The sequence below is a fragment of the Coccinella septempunctata genome, chromosome 2 (genome assembly GCF_907165205.1).
Source record: "Coccinella septempunctata chromosome 2, icCocSept1.1, whole genome shotgun sequence".
Taxonomy (NCBI): domain Eukaryota; kingdom Metazoa; phylum Arthropoda; class Insecta; order Coleoptera; family Coccinellidae; genus Coccinella; species Coccinella septempunctata.
The window spans coordinates 11,805,160-11,828,115 of record NC_058190.1 but is presented as its reverse complement, the minus strand read 5'-3'; the positions used below and the strand labels follow the sequence as shown (position 1 = coordinate 11,828,115).

The following is a 22,956-nucleotide window of genomic DNA, read 5'->3' as shown; positions in this document are numbered from 1 at the left end:
CTATCCCACTGAAAAATCGTTATATCTCATATAACAGCAACAAATTACAAATCATACTTGATAATATTAACAAGCAGTTCAATGGTAGTATAAATCTCAACAATACGAAAATTCTTATACCTATAACATATTGATATTGACTTGATATAATGAGACGAGTTCGATTTGAATCGAATAAAAGTGTAAAAAGCTTCGTGTGAAATGTTAAGCGACAATCAAGCGAATATGGCATAACCACTAACTAGTAGTCTAGTCTAGCGGTATATCGTTGATCGGTTAACACCGTCTCAAGTTCAAGCTTGTCCACTACTACACAATTGACGTAGTTGATGCGTCAACTAGTTGACGAATTCAACTAGTTGATCAGAGGAAAATAACGGTCTAGTTAAGTTAAGTATTGCAAAGATTTTCATAGCGATATATGCCAAAATTACGCTGAAATTCATGAATAACAGAAAATTATTCAATTGATATTTCAGGATCTGTGAAAATTCAGCCGTTTGAGGTAATTCTCAATAATACGATGTAACATAATATATGTATGACGATGTAATGGTTTATATCAGATTATTTTGTGAAAGTGAAATGAACCTGAGCTGTATTTTGCCGTGAACGTTTTTCAAAAATATTTCAGAGGTTTTGAAAAGTACGCATTTTGGTGTTTCAACGGTGACGTCACACGCAAAAAAGTTTGAAAATATTTCGTGAATATTGAAAGCAGATTATCGCATAGTTTGAACTGCAAATCGTTGTCAATAGCGATGTCAAGCTTTCATAACATTGAACTAGCGACGAGCCACACAGAATTTATCTTGAAAATATTTTTGAACACAATTCAACATCAAATACAGAGCTTTCATTTATCAAACATTGCTTGCATTTCCACTCAGGATAAATTTTTACGTTTAGAATAACCATTTTTGTGTGGAGTTATGGAGCCGCAAATGACAGGTAATAATTATCAATAAGCTAAGAGTTGAATATGTTAATTGCAATGAAATTATTTATGCAGCCACAAAAAAAAATCAAGCGAGGAAAATTTTGAATGAAAGCCATATTATTATTGTGCTAAACTCTGGGGTTCTTCTGGATGATTGTGACATCGAAATGGGAGTCGAAATATTTTCATTCGACAGATTTCAATTATTTTCACATTTTCTGGACATAAAATTCTTGATATTCCAAGAAGAGAAAATTCAATAATGAGAATGGAGTGGGCAGGAAAATGTAATTAATTGAAAGTCCAATGCGATGTTACAATCATATGTAAAAACCTTATATATTTAATCGTGGATTGGGCCAATCCGGCTATAGAACTCAACCTTACTTCTACCAAAACCAAGAAGACATAGAGAGGAGGCATCTAGGAGTCACTTGGGTGTAGCCAGATGCTACGTCACACTAGCGCGCAGTGGCGTAGCTATCATTATTAAGCCGACTTCATCATTACCCTTCCAACAGGTGGTATGAATTGCGCTTTCTTTCTATGCCTTCTTGGCCAAAACTGAGTGATCTTTCAAACGGCTTGATCTGGAAATATGCTCCTGCTTAGGCCGAAAACTCACCGGATGTAAGATTTTGTTGCGCATCAATTTTTTTCTCATAAAAAGTGTTGCAAGCGGTGTTGATTCTGATGTCTCGCAACACTTCGCAACAGAATATTGCATCCGGTTTCCAATCATTAATTTGGTCTGCATAAACATTTTTGATGCTTGGTACTCGATAATTGTCAACTGTTATTTACTCAATGCTCCATGAATCCACTTAATCAGATCCTTCGCATCTTCAAAAAAACTGCCTTTTAGTGAAAAACACAGAAAAAGAATCAATTTCGCAGCAGATACAAAATGCCCTTATAATTTCAAAAATTTTGAATCCCTTACGGCCGTTTTCAATAATCCTATCTATCCATTGTTTCAGTTACTGAAGATAGAAAATGCATGAAATTTCGTTTCTATGATCTATCTGTAGATAAATTTTAGAATGGTTACCAATGGTTACCAATCGTCAGTAAGTGAAACAAAGGATTGATAGGTTTATTGGAAACGGCCGTTAGTGATCAAAATCGGTTGTTGCATCGGTATAGGCATATTCTCAATCCTATCCATAAATATACTTATATACTATCTTGCGTCCCAAAAATACGAAATTTTTCTGATGGCCATAAAAAAGAGTCGGATCAACATAGGAAAATCTTGTCGAGAATAGCTTGCCTCGAACAAAAACGTAAATGTGCAAACACGGCAATATTGTAAAACATGTGTAAGTATTTAAATATTTTCGAATGAATTCCATGGCAAAATCAGAGCACAACTGAAGTATTTTAGTTGTAATGGCAAAACCTAACCATGCAGGATACTTTAACGGTCAAATAACTAGTAGTTGCTTTTCAGAAAAAGGAATATTTTCGATCGTCTTCAGTCGGTATAGACCATTTTTTCAAATTGAAACCCCCTCCACTATTACTTTCGAGATGGTTCATGAGACTTCATAATTTTGCATGAGCCAAGTCATGTTCTCTCTTTACAATGAAGCATTTAGAAACCATCAATAGTAATTCAAGTGGTAAGTTTCTGTCTTTGCCTCGTGATAAAGGCGCTTTTTAATATATGATTGACGAATATAGAACCATTTTCTCGGTCAGTACCAGTACCATGTATCATAAGTATTCTGCATGGGGTAGATACAAATATTATAAATGAAACAAGTTACATCTATAACTATTCATACTAATAGTCTAAGACCAAAGATTCATTTCTTGAAAATCCTATCCTAATTTATGGCTTCATCAGAAATATTTCATTTGATATTTCGACAAAAATCAGACCGAAAACTCTATAAGGAAATTTGTTTCGAGGGATTCAAAATATATAAGCAAAAAGTTTTGCACAAGTAGTAGTTCCGTTCAAGGAATCGATTCTCGAATTTATTGGAACTAGAACCTGTAGGAAGATATGATCCCTAAATACCATTGGAAGCAGTGCCTCTGAATCTTGGAGGAATATTTTGATATTTCATAGTTCGAGAATACAGAATCGGATATGTTCATAGTAAATCTAACTTTTTTACGCATGGGATGACATTCCTACATATTCGAGTATCGAACGCCTGGATGGAGATGAATTTCAATAAAAGGTTAGGACTTCTTAGTAAATGCAAAACTGATTCTTAGGAGTTTCTGTATTCTGTCATCTTATATTTTTGGCATGTCATAACCAAAGTAGAGAAATTGAAATTCGGAGATTCAAGCAATTACATGTACATGCATATACGATGAGACAGAGAAATCCTCAAGTTTGAAATGCACAGCTACTTGAATAATTATAATTGAGTGAAATTTTAAAAAATTGTTGCGAGCATAAAAAAAACAGCCGAATCTTTTTGAGTTTGCAAAACATATTGCTAGCAACGGAACTAGTATCAAATTCATCTCATCAGATCAAATTAATATCATTAATTGAAAAATGTGCCTTCCTTCAGGTGATAGCTAGTTTTTCAGTTCCCGATAGATTTTGGGCTCTAGAATTTTCAATATTATATTTTCACACCAATTTCCACCATTTCTACTGAAGATGTGTGAGCAACTATGGGTTGCGAATTGTTCGAACCATTTCCCGATATTGAAAAATATGTTTACAAAGCGAAAGCTGGACGCCCTACAGGCGACATATTAAACAGCTTGAACAAACGCAACAACGTCATCTAAGACAAATAATGCACATCAGATGGTTCCACAAAGTGTCGAATGCGGAAGTCTTGCAACGCGCGAGTTGTATAACAATTGAGACTCAAGTAACGGGGGCCCGACTCAGATGGAGCGGCCGCATTCTGAGGATGCACCACACACGACTAGCCAAAATAGCTTTTTATGGCGAATTCACAGAGGGAGCTCGGAAAAGTGAATAATTCAATGCGTGCGTATTGTTTAATGTAAAGTCGAACGTTTAACTAGCAGCTGTTGGCTCATTAGGATGACTGTTATTAATGGGTCATTATCATTGGTAATAAAGAAGCACTTTTCGGAGTAGTTGAACAATTTTGTATTACCGGCAATTATTAGAAGGGACTGTTTTTTTTCATTATTGCCATAAATACTGCCCTCTAGTGGACTCGATCAAAGACGAAATGAAATCTTAGAGAGGGTTTTCTATACGAGTTGTCGAGTTGAAAGGGGAGATGGCGCAGGCCCTTGAAGATGCTCTTTTTTAATTACTTGAGATCTGAAAGCCAAGAAATCCCTAATGAGTAATTCATTAAGCGTCCTTTCTTGAAACGAGTTAAACCAGTTTTCCCTATTAGTTTTTCTCTAGAATGAATTTTGCGTAAGACAAAGCTTATTTTTTCTTCATTTTGTTCTGTGAATTTCATATGTAAGTTACCACGCATTTCATTATTACCGTTTCTTGTTTTACTAATTTGAAGGTTTCATTGATGTGCGATTTTGGGTACTTAATGCATTCTATTAATATTCATTGTTAAGGTATATATTCCGTTAATTATTCGAGGGTCAATATCGTTCGTTTCTATTTTATGTGCTTCACACACAATAAATATGACTCATTTTCCTTATTCTAGATAATAACGTACTTTCTGAGTCTTTCTTTCTTTGAACACGTCATAAGGACGCTAGACGCCATTTTAGACGCTATTACTTTGGCTTCCAATTCGATACAAGTTATGATTTGAGGGCTAGTAATTATAATCAACTTGTTTTATTATGAATGCGCTTACGTTATGTAATATTCATGGTATTAATTTCTTAATTTCCGCATATTTTTTTGTGCCAATCTTATGGATACTTGTAAATGTAGCTGAAGCGTCCCCAAGCCAAGCCATTGATTCGATCACTTAGGTACGACCAACAGGGTAAATACTGTAATTGCATTAAGGACCATTAATAATCATTTTTCCTTTTCTTTCATTATTATCATTTTTTTGAGTTGGTCAATACTTGACATATTTGAACGTGATAGCCAAGAGCGGAAATAATTCATATTTGTGTTACTGGACAAACATACAACTTTTTTGGATTTTGCCCTTCCTAGTATCCCGAAGGCCGGATGCCGTTGTATTTGCGTCGAAATCTGAGGCCGGATGCCGTTGTATCCGAGTCGAACTTTAGGCCGGATGCCCTTGTATCTAAGTCTAAAACTAAGGCCGGATGCCCTTGTATCTGAGTCCAAACCTTTTTACAACCTCCTGAACCCTACCCAATTCAGAACTGTTGTATGTCCTGTCGGGCGATTCTGTAAGCCCAAAACGAAACGATATCGAAGCGAAGCGATCATTTTCGTCGGATTGGTATTCTGTAAGAGCATTCGACAAAAGTCGTGACAGCCGAACGAAAAACCCGAAGTCCAAGCGAAACAATAAGTTTTGGAACGCGTTATGATAACGTTCACGATTCAGGCTATTATGATTGGTTGGATTTGGTCACATGTATTTCGTAATATGTCAATTGTCAAAGTAAAAAATTCAAAATTAACGCTCCCTCTGTTTGTGTTATTAGAATTTAATTTCAAATTTAATAAAATTGTTGTAAGTATACAATTATGTTACTTAGTTCATCCATATATTTCTACTGCCAACTAAGTGAAGAATATTTCTTGAATATTAATCTATGCCTCTTGAATAATATCCTAAAGGCAATTTGCGAATATGATCCTTTTCGAAAAAGGTTAATAATAGGGGAGAGTTCCTTTGAACTGGACGGCCCATGAACCGGACGCTTCAGTTTTTTAAAACACTCGATGGTGATTTGGCATCCTTTACGTAAATTCCATTTTCGCAACATCGATCGAGATCTCTTGTAAAATGGCTGACCCTGTGGCTCGCACCTTGTTGCGAAAATGGGAGTTACGTAAAGGACGCCAAATCACCATCGAGTGTTTTAAAAAACTGTAGCGTCCGGTTCATGGGCCGTCCAATTCAAAGGAACTCTCCCCTACTGTGTTCAATCTAGATACGAATTTTCTTCAATATTTCTTTCTTTAGAATCTTTCCAATCGTGAAGGTAATGTAAAGAACTCTATATTGTATGTATACTCCAATTTTTTAAATGTTTCAGAAACCATGGTCCGAAGGGTAAAAACAAATCAGCAGCAGTGGTCGGTATTTCTGGAGCATAATCCAGAAATATTGACGAAGAAATTCGACGCTGTAAATGGTAAAAAAAATATGATGAGTTGTGGAAAGAAGCAACCACCATTCTAAATAGTCTGAGCTTCCAGCAAAAACCAATGAAGAAATGGCAAAATGTATGTAAATCTTTTTTAAACTAGATTGGCTTTACTACTTGAGTGGATTTATAATGAAATATATCAACTATATTCATCCTAATCACTAAAGATCCAGGTAACGGTACCTACATAATGCATATCGTACTATCCGTTAGTTATTTATTTGAACCATAGTATGTAAATTACTATTTGTTATTGCAATCCATGGCAGACTGGAAATCGAAATTGAGGGCAAAGGCAGCCGCCATAAATAGGGAGCGATCTCAAACTGGTGGTGGCGGTCCGTCTTTGCCTCCACTTAATGGAAATGAAAAGAGGCTTCTCCAGTTAATTGGAAATGCATCTGTGTATGGACACAGCCAACAGGAACTGGGAGCTGTAAGTATTTAACATGTTTGAACCTTTCTTGTTTCTGTTGTAAAATTGTCCTTCACAAAAGTATTTAGTAGTACAACCATTTGATATTATTTTTAGCCCGTTGGAAATACCATAACGGAGGACCATTCCATACTTCCTCTTGAAGTGACCATGCCGGAGGAACAACGTCCTACAAAACCCATGGGGAATAGTAGGTCAGAGGCATCTGGAATTAAAATTAAAGTATCTCCATCTCTACTCCCACCTCCATTAACCCCACTGATTGGGGAGACTGAGGTGTCCGAAACCCCCAGGAAAAGGAGTAGAGTGGACAATTCAGGAAATGGTGGAAGCAGGAATTCAACTTGGGATTCGATGCAGTTAATGCACCAAGAAACGCTGGAGGTGTTGAGATGCATTTCAGACAACATAGCTAGGTTGTCAGAAACAACCGGAAGATTGGCTGATAGCCATGAAAAATTGGTCAATTTTTTAGAAAATAAATTTAAATAATGACTTCATTCTTTTACTGATAACAATTTTTCTATATCTTGAAAGATCAAGAGAAGAAAAAATGAGTTACTAATTTATACCTTTATTCCCACACACCATCTTATTTTCACTAACTCGACTAAATATATAAGCCCAAAATAAGATTAACTTGAAAAATTCTGACCTCATCCCCCACCTTTTGCCTCATGCAAAAATTATTTAGGAGAATTCAAACTATCGTCGGAGGAATTTGAGACTATGTTTCGAAATAAGATGTTATTGAAAGGCCGATGGACTTATATTATGACGAATAAGTTCAAAATGATCAACAATATATGCAGCTTGAATATTTAACATGAAAGATATGTTAAGAAAACACATTCTCTACGAATATAGGTATGCATATTGTGCTCATAAAAAATGTAATACCTATGTACTCATAGTGGATCGATTTTGTTAAATGCATTGTGATCATAATGTTTCAGTAGGTATATTGTTCCGTGACAAATTATAATCACTTGGAATCAGTTACTTCCTATTTGAAAGGTGATGATAGGAAAATAGCCAAGAAGGAGCTACTATCGATTAAAGCTTCTAAATCTAGGGAACAAAGAATAAAAAACAGTGGTTCGGAATTGATAAATTCTGGTAATTTGCAAAATATAAAATCGGATTCGGTATTGAGAAAAGTGAGATCGGAAGCATTAGGTCATAATGATAGGGATAAAGATGATCTGTATAGGGGAAAGTGGGGGAATTGGGAACACTTAATTTCAAACGCTGAAAAATTATACAAAAAATCACTAAAAATATTAAACTTCCATTGAAAAATGAACTTTGCTCATTTATGTACTAATAGGAAACAAAAAATTATAAAAAATCAGCGTTTTCTAAAAAATATCAACGAAATCAAAAAATACTATCGTTTCTATTTACCCGACACCCTATGGGGTAGGGGAGAGTTCCTTTGAATCGGACGGCCCATGAACCGGACGCTACAGTTTTCTACTACACTCGATAGTAATTTAGCATCCTTTACGTAAATCTTATTTTTGCAACATCGATCGATATCTCTTGGAAAATGGCCAACCCTGTGGCTCGCGCCTTGTTGCAAAAATGGGATTTATGTAAAGGGTGCTAAATTACCATCGAGTGTAGTAGAAAACTGTAGCGTCCGGTTCATGGGCCGTCCGATTCAAAGGAACTCTCCCCTAATTGTGAACAGTCCCGGAGCAAATAAGAATAATTAGAAATGGCACATATCACACGTCTTGTTTCTCTTGCAGTACATTTTTCATGTGCCCAGAGCTTACAGGTATCTCACATGATCAATTCCTCCATTGGTGGGGCTTCATACATTACATAACAAATTATGCAGAAAAATTCTTCTTTTCTGTGTAACCTGGGTTGAATTTCTCAGTCCTTTGCTTTTGGCGTGCCTTTTTGTACCCTTTTTATGTTGGTTTTAGGTTCTTTATGTTGAATTTTTCCCTTCTCAACATTTCTCTGTAGGTATTTGCCTTCTTTGTTTTTCTTCATGTTGATTTTTCATTAGTTAACTTGATAATATCTTGAATTCATTTTGTTTCAATTTTCGGAACAGAGTATTTAGTTTCAGCTTAGCCTATTGTGAGCTTTTTGTTCCTTAAATCTTCCAACACACAGCAGGGATATTCAATTTTATATTTCGTTTCGGTCTTCTTTGTATAATTTCTTGGCATCTAGATACAACACATTTTTCAACCATCAACCAGAGCAGCACAGAAGTGATTGGGAACGCAAGGGATATAAGGTGCGTTCCCAATTACCCACCTGACAACGTTCCTAATTACCCCAAGTTATCAAAAGAATTAAAAATGGCTCGCATTCACTTACCCATTTTCTTTCAACTTCAAATTACATAGGTTTTAGAAAAATATAGTACCAGTATGGAATCAACAAAATATGGCATCTCTAAACTTTAAAATAAGATAGTTACAAGTATTATAACACACGAAAAAATTATAGTCGAAATGCGAAATCCATTCTTCGACTCACCGTAACAGGAAATATGCAACTTATCGCCGCAACTTTTGAATAAGTCCAGGGAATCGCAAGATGCATCCGTTGAAAATGTTGAAGAGAGTGTCGCACATGAGGAAGTATTTTTTATATAGCTGTTCCCAATTACCCGCCGTTCCCAATTACCCCACTCTCCCCTATGTGATATGTGTCTTATGCAACGTGACAATGAGGGATACATAAAGAGTGTTGGTCAGCCTTTCCATGTTTATATATTCAGTTCCGAACAACTCGATATTTTATTGAGAAATGAAGGTGAAGATATTTTTAATTTGTATTCCACAGGAAATGTCATAAGAAAACCAAAATTCGTTAAAAAAAGAATATTTTGTTATGCAGGCGTAATCGTCACATCATTCAATAATAGAGTGTGCCCAATTTTTGAAATGTTTAGTTGCCATCACGATACCACTTCAATCGGTTCATGGCTAGCGAAATTCAAGTCATTTGCGATACAGCAGAAAAAAAAAATGGCCTAGACTAGTGACTGACTTTAGTTTCGCAATCATTAATGCAACGCTAATATTTTCGAACAACATGACATTGAAAGAATATTTGAGTTGTAGGTACATTCGAAATTTTGATATCCAGTAACAACGATATAATGAAAAATAAAATCATTATAAATTTATGCTGCAATCACTTCATGAAAATGGTTTCAAAAGATATTGATGACAATGAAACAGATGAAAACAACCGCAAATTTCTGAGAGAAACTATTGCAGCTTGTATTAACATGAAGACTTTCGAATCAATCGAGAAATGGTTTATAAATTTGAATATAGTACTTATTAAATAGTTATTATAAATAGTATATTTGTTCAAAGAGCAATGGAAAATTTACTAGCAATTTGTCGACAATGCCATAATACTAAAGATGAAATCGAAAATTCTTCTGAATTCTGCAGAGGAAATGATTCTGAAAAGGAGGATATATCGCTTTACGAAAGCAGTGGATTTTATAAACATTTAAAAAAAAATTTCATCGAAATTAGAAAAAGGTTTAATTAAAGATTATGGAGAAACAAATAACAAATATTATAATCCAATTTTCGCAGAGCTAGTTCTCAAGAAATATATGACCTGTTTGCCATTATGGACAGGTCTGTTCATTGGACACAATGAATTGAAAATAATGAGTAATGCACCTGTTGAGAATTGGTTTTCGGTGTGAAGAATCTTTTAATGACAACAAGCAAACTACAGAAATGTAGTCGTATTGTCAGACTCATGCGAAAAAGATTGTTGTCCTACCATAAAGAAATAACACTAAATATTCCGAAGGAAAGATGTACTTCCAGAAAGAAGAAAATTTTCTTCTTTGCGTTTTAGTTGATTTGGAACTTGACCATGATTATATGCGAATTATCATAATCAACTCAAATATAGCATTCGATATCAAATTGCACTTCTGCCAAGCCAAGTGTTATGGGTACCACTCACGAGTCGTTTTCTGGGGACGTTCATACTGGAAGAAACTCGGATGGGGGTGTAATAGAAAATACTTCTTTTTATGATAAATTGGAAAGAGGGAAGAGCTGAATTTACCACATTCACAAGTATCGGAAATTTGAATTTTGTATTCATTGGAGATGAGGCATTTGCTGAGAATTCCATCAAACCTTATGCCACCTCAATTTGGATCACGACAAACGCATATTCAATTATGGTCTTTTCAGAGCACGAAGAGTAGTTAAGAATGCATTTGGTATCCTGGGATCAAGATTCAGAATATTTCACACAGAAATGAATCTGTCATTAGACAAACTTGACAAGATCATACCCCTACTCTGGGTTCTCTTTCTGATATTTTGTAAAGAGCAGCAGATTAAATACCATAAAGGACCCCGCACACTTACTTAGGAAAAGCGGGTCCAGTGAATTTTCCCCATTTTTACATATTATATTTATATGAACCCTAAGAATAATATATCAGATTTTCACGGAGGTCTTACATCCGGTTTGTTCTATAGGGCGTTCCAAAGTTGCAGCTACGGAAAAATGAATCTTTAAATTTTGATGATAATTCTTCTAATTTTCAGAATTTCATCATGATGCTTTGGGTTCTGAATAACAAGATATCATAGATATCCAAACATCAACCACCACGTTAAGTTTAGTTATACAGGCTGTTTCATGAAGCTGTATAAGTAACTGAATGTAACTTTGTTTGTGACTTTGGGACCACCCTGAGTCACCCCGAAACAACATTAGCGAAAAATTTAAAGAATTGCGCGATTCAACTATCCATCGTGTTTTTGTAATTAATCTCGACTCATTTGCTTCTTCGGTGGACAGCTGATGGGCACCCCTTTGTATTAATGGTGGCATTCTGTGTGCAATTCCTCCAATAAAGGCAAAGCATCTCGATAACCCCGGTCAACTATCAGAATATCATTATCTTCAAACCATCCTCTAATGCCTTCTATATCCTGCATAAATTCGTTTCGTAACATAGCAGCATCGTTGTTTTTTCCATCTGCAAAATAGGGACCCTGCACAGCTAAAATGTAACCATCTGGAGCCACAATTAAGGCAGGTTTTATTAAATGCCGCCCTTTGTGGGTACTGTAGGATTGCCTCAGTACTTGAAAGTTGCTACTTTTTTGAATATAACTGTATGTACCGTCAATATAAGCAATTACTTTTGGTTCAGCGAGATTAGGATTGTAAAGACTATTTGCAAACTCGGTTACATGCTCGTTAATAAAAGTTTCTCTGCTGATGGCCCCAAATCCAAGATTATTGGGAACAAATGTGGCTATAAGGATTGTCTCACATTTGCTATTGCTAGGCTAACAGACTGTCGACTCTTATAATTAAAAATAACGCTTAAGAAATCATCTGACAATCCTTGTTTTATTTTGCAAAGAAAAGTGAGAAGATCTTTCTTAGAAATGTGCCTTGATTTAGTTTCATCTTCGGGAACTGGCAAACACTGTCTGAACAAATCAAGAAATTCGTCTTTTGTAATTGGACAAAGGGCTTTGAATTCCTCATCAGTAAAATCCTTCTCGTCATGATACCTCCATTTAAGGGCTTCTCCATGGCATTCGCGCATTTTATGTAGAAATGTAGAGATTTGAATTCCGTTCATTCTAATGTATTTCTTGGTGTATCGTAAACCAACGAGGAGAGGACGAGGTATAAAAAGATCCTCATTCATGTGGTGTCTGCAAATTCTAGCATTCTCACTAATATATATGTCATGTGCTATGAAAATTTTCACTCTGCACTTCAGTGTTAACCTGCAAAGATCACCACCGTCTCCATTGCAAATGAAGCACGCATGACTTGGAGTTTGACACAAAGTATTTAATTTAACTGGTACTGTAGAATCATCATTTATGTCGTTGATTTCTTCAGTTATCTCTTTCAAACAATTAATGCACAATCTCGTTAATTGGGTTACTTGAACTACCGGTAATTCTAATACTTCACGCTTCAAAACAGCCAGATTTCTCTTATCTACATCATCTTCTCTATCTATTCGTCTGAGGTTTTTCAATGGAAACTCATGTTCACATAGGAAACATGCATATCTATTTCGCGCATTCATTGCTGTCTTTTCGCATTAACTTTCTATAACTTTATACCAATAATAGTCGCAACGATAAAAAAAAACCCAACTGAAAACTACTCAACAGAAGGAAAGCTAACCAACCGTTTAAACAATACCACAAAACGTCACTTTGAAAGGTCACAGAGTAGCCTACAGAATTCATAAAAAATCAAATAATTGACAGTAATCTCAACTACAGATAAGTTAAAAAAAAAAATTGAATGAAATCCGAATTTAAACCTGAATAATGTTGCAACTGTTCTTTGTACATTAATGAAACTTCCTACAGAGGTGGACATACATCATGGTATCATATTTTGAAAAACTCAGGGTGGTCCCAAAGTCACTAACAAAGTTACATTCAGTTACTTATACAGCTTCATGAAACAGCCTGTATAACGAAACTTAACGTGGTGGTTGATGTTTGGATATCTATGATATCTTGTTATTCAGAACCCAAGGCATCATGATGAAATTCTGAAAATTAGAAGAATTATCATCAAAATTTAAAGATTCATTTTTCCGTAGCTGCAACTTTGGAACGCCCTATAGAACAAACCGGATGTAAGACCTCCGTGAAAATCTGATATATTATTCTTAGGGTTCATATAAATATAATATGTAAAAATGGGGAAAATTCACTGGACCCGCTTTTCCTAAGTAAGTGTGCGGGGTCCTTTGATACGTAAATTGCATCTCATGACCGTTTGCAATCCTCTGCTTTTTTGAACTCCTGATTGAGTATCTGTATGCATATGCACATGTAAAATTGCTCGCTTTATCTCAGAATTAAAATAAATTTACATACTAATATCTTCATCCCTGAAGACAGTGTTTTCTTGTGAAAATCCTCCTTTTATGTACGAAGTGCAATTTCGTTACAGCGTTCGGTTTCAAAAACAATTCGAAGAGTCGTAGGAAGCTGTATTATTTTTCACGAAGGAATATTTATTTATCAACTATATATCCTTGACATCTTCAAGACGTCTCACAGCTGATCTAACTGTCGCTGCTGCTGTTGTGGAGTATACCCATGCGCCACCAGCAACTACCCTTTTGCACCTTTTGCAAGACCAAATTCCTACTACTGACCTTTTCATGGCATCCTTGCCACATATTTATGAAATTAATTTCCCTGGAAATTTCGTTGTAAGGAACATTGAAATATTTAAAAATATTGGTTCGAATATATTGGAAGAAAATAATCTACTTAACGAAAGCATAAATCTTTCACGCCCATTTTGAGTAATTTATCGAATTCGAACGAATCAATTCAATCATTACTAAAAAATGAAAATGAGGCTCCGTCATTCTCTTTAAAAAAGACTTCTTCTGAACTTGATGAATCGATGAAAGATACATCCGGAACCTGCTCAAGGACAAAAAAAGAAAAAAGTTCCGATTTTTTTACGTTTTCGCCAGATTTTGTTCATGTTAAATCTAATAAAAAGTGAAAGAAATGTTGCCCAAGGAAACGAAAACTTTACGAGACAAAAGCAGAACATGTTAAATGTTAAGGCTTTAGAACAACGACAAAATGATGTATAATAAATTTGGATGAAGACTCATTGCGAAAGAAAAATTTAGGTGATGTTAAATCAGATTCCGCTTATAGAAAAGTACGTTCTGAAGCCCTAGCAAAAAATGATAGGCATTTAAACGATGTAATTGATATGATGGAAATGCATAATGAGCATCCAAATTATATCCAATGTGTAGGAGTCCCATTCCATATTTATATTTATAGTAAAGAACAATTAGAATTGATAGCATTGAGTTCGGCATCAAACTTACATCTGGATTGAACTGCAAGTGTAGTTCGCCGTCCCAGCAATACGGGTAATAGGGTCTATTATTATGCAGGGGTCATTAAAATTCGAAATTCTGGAAGACTTGCGTCCTGTTGTAGAGATGGTGTCATGTCAACATGATGTCTCAGATGTATTCGGGTTCGGCTTTCGGACGGTCCGAGAATGGTTCTAGAACTGCGCAGAGGATTTAATACTAGGGCGCAACAGTTTTGCGCAGTCCTAGAACAATTCTCGGACTGTCAGAAAGCCGAACCCGAATACAGCCCTCATAAAAAATGGCCCGCTTTTAATAAGTCGTAACACACTTCAGCTTTGCGCTGTTGAATGCAGTTTCGATAGCTCTAAATTCTTAAATTTAGTATTGGAATTTGACGTTCCAATTTGTTTCTAATAATTAAGCTTCACCATCGAATAAGATACAACTGCACCTATGCTGTTTCCATATGTTCAAATTAATGGCTCGGGATGTTGGTACTCCTAATCAAGATCATAAATAACGAAAATATATGAAAGAAATTATAGGCATGGCATATAATATAAATGATGGGAAAATTTTCTGTGCTTGGTTCAAAAATTTATACATCATAAATAATTCAGATTCTAAAAATGCCTTCAGAAAATTATTAGAACTATAAAGTTGCGCAGAAGCCGCCATTGTAGAAGATGTAAGTAAAACAAGTGCCAAATTAGACCAAATTGAATTAGGAAATTTTAAAACAACCATATACTGTCAATATATGAACGAAATTATAAAATCTGTACCATTGAACTCCAATCAGGGAAATTCCTGCGAAAATGAATATAAAAATTGTGAGTTCTTTCAGTATTTCTTAAATCATTACATTCCATTTTCACCCCTCTGGAGCGGAATATTGTTGAATAATAAAGAGGTGCTGAGCAATGGTCCGGTTGAGAGATGGTTTGGCGTACTTAAAAATACCTTAGCAAACAGAGTTATGCGCCAAAAAAGCAGTAGAATTATTAGAAAAATTAGAAAATATGTTACATTCGTTCATAAGGAGAGTTCTAAAAACATAAGAAAAGTTAGATTCACTGAGGCTGTAAATCAAAAAGAAATTCACAAGAAATTTGGAAAAAGAAAAACAAAGTAATGCATATTAATTTTCTAGGAACGTCTGCTTAAAAATTCCCAATCATTTTGGAGCGATACAATCAAATCCGATCTTGGTATTTATTGTAAAGAGGGAATGCTTGAATTCGAAGCCGAATGGGTTCAATGCGATAAAGTGCGATGGTAAGGTACATGTTATATGTATTGGTGATTCGGAAACAACATTCAATGGTAATTTTTTTTGTAAATTTTTTGTCGATGAAAATAGCCTTTCCTCTGGGATGAATCAAGAGTATCTTTGTAAATATTACTACGAAATAAATTATATGAAATCTTACAACACTTTGAGAAGTATCGAAGAAAATACAAAAAAGCAAAGAGAAACCTACTTGTTTTGAAGAGCGAAAAATACGTGTGACGGCATCTAATTTTGGTAGGATACTACTTTATTAAATATTTTTAAAGAAATGCAAGATCCGATTGACTTTCAGTCCAATGTTGCTATAAAATAAAGCATGGTATAGATTTTGAAAAACGAGCTGTTAATGCGTGTGAAAAGCAACTTATACTGAATGCACTCATTCAGGTTTGATCGTCCATCCAACATATCAATTTATTACTGGTTCGGTTCTCCTGATGTATTAGTGGATGATCACAGTTTGATAGAAGTAAAATGTCCATATTGATGTAGACTTTTACACCCGAATGAGACAATTTCAAAAGTTTTCAAAATTAAAACGCAATCGTTATCTAGAACACACCTTTTTTACTTCCAAATACAAAGTCTCCTAGAAATAACTAACAGGAATTGGTGTTATCTCGTTATTTGGACCTTCCAAGGTATCAAAATAGAACGAATACTTAGAGATGCTCAATGTTAGAGTGATATGTATACAAAATTGAATTTTTTTTTAATTTCATTATGCTGCCATATCTCTCGAGATCAGTTAAAAATCCCACCTTTTTTAAATGGTGAACATTAGATGAATTGTCCATTCTATCAAATGGGTTAGTTGCTGATTCAAGCTATTATAAAGGTATCGCAAGAAAATATTAGATTTCCTTTTTCTCATTTTGAATGTGATACAAATAAAATTAATTCCGAGGATTTTGATATATTGTGAGGAAAGAATTAGTTGTCCAACTTGATAGTAGATATTTGTTTAATTATATTTAATACAAACAAAAATGAATAACAAATTTTTTCGACCTTATCAGCAACTAGAATATTTTTATATGGTTCAAGTAGGAACCATCTTTTCAAATGTAGAGTTTAGGTAGGATATGTTGGCATTTCGAATACTTCAAAATTACTCGGCTAAGGTTGATCTGTCAAGTTCGCACCCCATTTCTGTTTGGCGATAGTAAATATAAAAAGTAGAAAATTTTGTTTTCTTAACTCTTATAGTAGTACCGAAACTAAAACCTCATTGTACTTAGTAATTTCCTGAAATATCTAGAAGACTATAAAAAAAGATTATTGTTTCGATATTGATAATTGCTCCATCGAATTGAAGGAATAGGTTCGTAGAGTGGTTTGCAACGGTTGTGAACGGTACAGAGCAAGCGCAATTTTATTTTAGGTTAGTGAAAATCCATTTGCGCTTGCACTGTACAGTTCACAACCGTTGAGAACTAGCGGTTTTGCTAGTTCTAATTACATAGAATAATAAATAAATAATTGCTCCCCAACTTCCGATGTCCCCAAAGAATGTGATGAGCAAAATCCCGAGGCCGAGGAGAAGTTGAAACACGACATTACGCCAAATGAAATAAGAATTCATGAAGAAATTCTCAGCCTATCAGGTATCGGTGATAATTCTCAAGTTTTAACTACGAATGCTCACAATTTAGCATAACGAACAAATGTTTTCAGATACGCCCATTGAGAAAAAAAACTCTTTGTTCCTTTATGGAGGCATACTTCCAATATAACCTCAACTATGGGAATTTTTATTTCCAAGCGGAAAAAAAGGGCTATATATGAAAAACCGGATGAAAAAAATGTGAACAACGTTTGTTGCATTATATTCAAATATGTGAAATATTCTGAAAGGAGGAATGCTTATATAATTAATGCTCAGTTCAAACAAAATAATTATGGATGCAAGGGGTTCCAAATATTTATATTGCTTGAAACTAAAATGGTTTCAGTTTACAGCTCTTCGCGAGATTATTATCACAGAAGGTATTTGAACAGTTCCATCACAGGATGCGAGAGATGGATTTCCTCAAGAAAAAACTTGTGAGAGAGAGAAAAAAACTACAGAGTATCGCATCCGACTGTACTCGAAGGCAAATAATGTTAGAGGCTCTTTCTCATTTAGACAGGTTTAAGGATGATCTGATTGATTCAATAGAAATGCAATCAGATCATCATGAATACATAAAACAAGTGTCTCTCATACAGTTATCTGTATTGAGTGAACAGCGAATAGACAATTTAGCGAACCTGGAACGCTATATGAAACAAATTATATGTAATTCTATTAGCCATCAAGAAGAAAAAACCAGAAGTGCAAAGGGCCAAATTATATTTGCTAAACCTCCTATCCCAGAAGACATTCGTCACGGAAGAAATTGATCAAGAATCAATAACAAACGATGATAACGAAGAATCGGATATCTTTTATAATAACAGTCCTTTTTATAAAAGATATAAGAATATTCAGTTGAATGTCGAAAGTCATATCCCGGATATTCTGAAAAAAAAACATCGGCAATAATGGTATAATCCAAAATTCCTAGAATTGATAATAAGAAAATATATGCCGTTTTTTCCATTATGGGGTTGCCTTCTTTTGAAAATGGCTACTCCTTTGAGCAACTCCATAGTAGAAAATTAATTTTCTCAATTGAAGAATAAAAATGAAGGGAGAGGATCTTAAATGCACTCATTTCATCAGAAAACTAATGGTGGATAATTTGAATTTGAAAGTTGAGGCTGTTTCAAAACTTGAGAGATCTCGTCTCACCAAAAACGATTATGATGAGAAAACATCCCAAGAATCATGGTGCCTTAGACCGAGAAACAGGGTTCACACTTCAATGCAAGATTTTTGAAACATTTTGCATCTGAAGGCAATTATTGCGAAATGAGAAATAATTCATTCAATCCACCTGAAGACATAAAATAAAGCACGGAAAAATGAAGATAAAAATGCAGTCCAAAACTGGAAATTTCTTGAAAACTTTGGAGTTGACGGCCGAAGAAAGGAGGCAGTTGAGTGTAAATAGTACATCAGAACATCAGAGCACCAGAGCAGTTTATGGCGGGCGTCAAGAGAGGAAAGGGAGAGTAACAAGCTCCTATTTCGGTCGCATTTATGTAAAATAAGGAATACTATCTCGTTTACAGGTATAATATAGAGTATTTTGAGCAAAAGAGAACTGCAACATTCGTTGATTCATGTATGAAAGAAACTGGCACTGAAGTGAGGAAATCAGGACTATTAATTCACCCGAAATATTCATTTCTTGGTACTACCCTTGATGGTCTAGTCGGAGAAGATGGTGTTTTAGGAAAAATAAAATGTTCCTTTTCCGTTGGACATGCTGATCCATTCTAATTCAAATTCGATTATTTGAATAAGGAACAAAATCAGATATTGATCACCAACCAATATCATTACCAAATCTAAAGCTTCATAGAAAAGGGAAATTGCTAACCGTGATTGGTATGATCTACACCCATAAAAAAATAAAAATTGTTCATGTAATCCGGTCAAACGTTTTCTGAAATGGTATGTTAAAAAAGCTGAACTATTTCTATCATTTCCATCTTCTTCCTATTATAATATCCATTTCTTGTAGGCTTTCAGGTATTTCGCAAGAAAAATGAAAATCATTAAAAAAAATTGCTATCTGTATGCAACAATTTATTCTATAAAATATCGTATTTGGTTTATTAATACATCAATTTATTCATTTCTAAATTCAATTTTATAAAGGTGATTTCAAAATTATGCTTTCTTTTTTCATATATTATCATTGTGAGATTACAGTTTTTATTTTCAAATTTCAAATCTCAATTCTGTTCATTATATTGTATCTGATTGTAGCATTCAAGCATTTTTCTGATGCCAATATAAATGTGTATTGTAGTTTAGATCTATGTCATATGGAGAAGTTTGCCCGGAACACTTTTGCGGAGAAGAATTTGCATTCTCCGAAAGGTAATATTTCTTGGGAATATATAAAAGAATTAGAAAAGTTTCAAAGCAGTGAAGGTCTGAAGCTAGCTAATTGCCTCTCTTCACAGCATGCGAATTATAAAAATAAAATCATGAATGTAAAACTAGCGACACAAACTATAATCGGTCGAGTAGCAGATGCTATAGAATTTTTAGATAGCAAATGTGAAGTGTCTCAATTTAAATATAGTTCTGCTACGGTTCAATTCATCCGAACTATTAATAGAATATTCGATATGCTAAATGCAAGGAATCCAATCGAGTGAGGTTATCAAACTGCTATCAGACTTCACTTCACTTAGATATTTTGAGGAAGTTTTCGAAGAGAGCATCGACTATCTGAAAACTTTGAAAATCGATGGCATAGATGTAATTCATCATAGTAGAAAGACAATTTGTCAAGGTTTTATTGTGTCAATGAAGAGGACTATTGGCTTGGCCAAAGAGCTGTTGAATAGTAATGATCCATTAAAATATTTTCTGCCGTATAAATTCTTGATATGTGCAGATCTTTCAATGATTTGCAAAGTAATGGTATACCTAACAGGGGTTTAATTTATATATCGAACAGATGCCACTCCTTCTAAAATTAGGGAGGAATTATATAATTTTGTTAGCAATTGGAACGTTTATAAAATGACCCTTCAAGACTCATCCGAAAATGTGTCGAATTCGAGCATCCAATTGAGAATGAAGACAATGAGAACCCAAAGAGTATATGCCGTAAGAGTAGAGGAAATTATTGTAAAAACTGTGTATACTGTTGTTATTTGATTATATTGAAATATAATATGTATCAAAATGCCTAACCTTTTTTATATATTATTTATAAGTATATTTTAACTTTGCCAGTTACACAAGTATCATGTGAGCGAAGTTTTTCAATTTTGAAATATATAAAAAACAGTCTCAGAAATATCATGAGTGATGAGCACTTGAAATCTTTAATGATTATGAATATTGAAAAAAAAAATTGTGTGGAATAGATAATGAACACAATATAAATGAGCTTGTAGATACTAGCAGTTTGATGCGAAAGTCTTTAGTGTGTTGAATGCTTATTGAACTAATACAAACACTATTTCCTATTTATAGTGATACTAGCTGACCCGGCAAACCTATAAGTACTCTATGATTGCTCGATTGGTCGTAAGAAAAAGGAATGCCTTTTTTTCTGTTCTGTACAATTCTTTTTGGGAATATTTTGTTATATAAACCTTGCCCTAACAATAATAAACACAACAAAAAAAGAATTGTCCAATTTGGTGCGATCGTTTAAACAATAAAGCATTTTGAAGTAAACCATAGATCCTCTTTGATTAATATAGATAGGTCTCGTGATTTCTCGAAGAAGACTTGATGTGATATGTATTCTTGTTATAATATTAGTAATAATATCCTGGTTGTGCATGCAAAAGATGTCATTGTTGTTCATTTTTTTTTGTTGAAGTAAAAGCAGCAATCAATGAATGAACTCCGCTCATATACAACAACGATAAAATTCTATAGTGTTCATAACTCATAACTGAATACCTTTTTTCATATACCACTCAAGATATAAGAATTTCCATGTTGTTCTATTTTTTTTGTTATCTGTATTTTTTTTTTCATTAGAGTCATTCGGGGCAACTGTGCGCACTTTTGCCTTTCAAGCCATACCCTGTTTCAAATGTTGAAGCTAGGAAAATTAAAACATATTCATAAGATAGAGAATTTTCTAATCTATAAGAAAACATCAAAAAGCAAACAAATAAAAACGTTTTCTTTCCGCAAAAAAGAATTTAGTAGAGAAAGTCGGAGTGCGTTCACATGCCCCGTATTGCGGGTAAGTGTGCGCACCCTCACGGGGTAAGTGAACGCAGTGCTTAGTGAAGCACACAATCGAAACAAATTACAAAATAATGTCATCAAAATGTTACAATATTAGAGAAATGCTGAAATTGTCAATACAGAAGCGCCTTTTTACAAGCAGTGCATTATTGTTCGTTCCACAATTCTTGGTGAACACAACACTTGATACATTCCCCTGTTGGTGGCTCTTCATATTTTCCTGAACAAATAGGACCATATTGATCGAGTCTTAACGAAGAAAATCAACAATGTCATAATTTATTCCTCACTGAACAAATGCCCATATAATGAATCTATGCGCACACTTACCCGCGCACACTTTCCCCAGTAAGCCAAAATTTGAATTGACGTTCTTATAGAGTTGAGCAGCTAAGAGAACCTAAAATTTTTTATTATATATTTAGATTAATATGCCCATGATCGAATAAAATATTGTTTAACACTGAGGGACTCGGAACTTGGACCTGGCAGAATGTGCAGAGATGCTAAAAATTAACAAGAAAACTAGTGAATTTGATTGATTGCAAATAAAAAGTTAAAGAAACGTGTCACGGCGCACTCCTATGAAAAACTAATATGGCGATTCTGCGCCCTTGCTTCACCGAAATGAACCCCTCTTTCATACATTGCATAGTCGAGATATACGCACTGCGCACACTTACCCACTGCGCTCAGTTACCCCGAATGACTCTACATGTTACATGTGTTATATGTCAGAATATATATTTTTTCTTTTTTAGCACACTATTTTTTCTCAATCCTCATCCATTGAATTTGATCACTGTCTGAAATATATTTATTGAACATACATGGATATCCACTGCCATCTACACTCTGCGTACGTTTGTGTACGTAATATCATAATCATAATATCAGCCTTTATGCTTGATGACACCTTCAACAATGCTCATCCTGTTAGCTACGCCACTGAACCCCCACCCCTACTTAGTTTTCATTTCTGAAGTGGGCCGGTCTGAAAGAGAATTCCCGGGCCGGTTCGAGGCAGCCCATCCGCCCCTGTTGCTTATACAGGGTGTTTTATCATATAAATAAATAAATAAACTTTAATGATTCTTTTGGACACTTATGAAATGAATAGGACATGTCATATATTATGACAAATACAAGAGAAAAAATACTAATAAATTCAACAAATGGAGTCCTTGGAACTCCTCCACACTATAGTAACACCTGTTAGTTGAAAGGAACTTGTCTCTTGAAAGAATTTCCACTCATCGATTTCAAGCGACTGGGTAAATGGTTATATAATTTGATACCTATATAACTCGGTGAGGACTCATATTTAACTGTATGATGC

The 22,956-nt window shown here is 34.6% G+C and overlaps 1 protein-coding gene across 1 annotated transcript; it reads left to right on the top strand.

Moving 5' to 3' along the window:
• Positions 1–5,951: 5,951 nt before the first annotated feature.
• LOC123306347 lies at positions 5,952–7,112 on the top strand. The gene is made up of 2 exons (XM_044888316.1): positions 5,952–6,617; positions 6,714–7,112. The coding sequence occupies exons 1-2, from the start codon at positions 6,444–6,446 to the stop codon at positions 7,107–7,109; spliced, it is 570 nt and encodes a 189-aa protein (XP_044744251.1). The 5' UTR covers positions 5,952–6,443; the 3' UTR covers positions 7,110–7,112.
• Positions 7,113–22,956: the final 15,844 nt, after the last annotated feature.

Excerpts from the sequence above, each read along its gene's own strand:
- LOC123306347 (XM_044888316.1), top strand. The coding sequence starts at position 6,444 with ATGGCAGACTGGAAATCGAAATTGAGGGCAAAGGCAGCCGCCATAAAT. Across the intron at positions 6,618-6,713 it reads GCCAACAGGAACTGGGAGCT|CCCGTTGGAAATACCATAAC; the intron begins GTAAGTATTTAA and ends TATTATTTTTAG.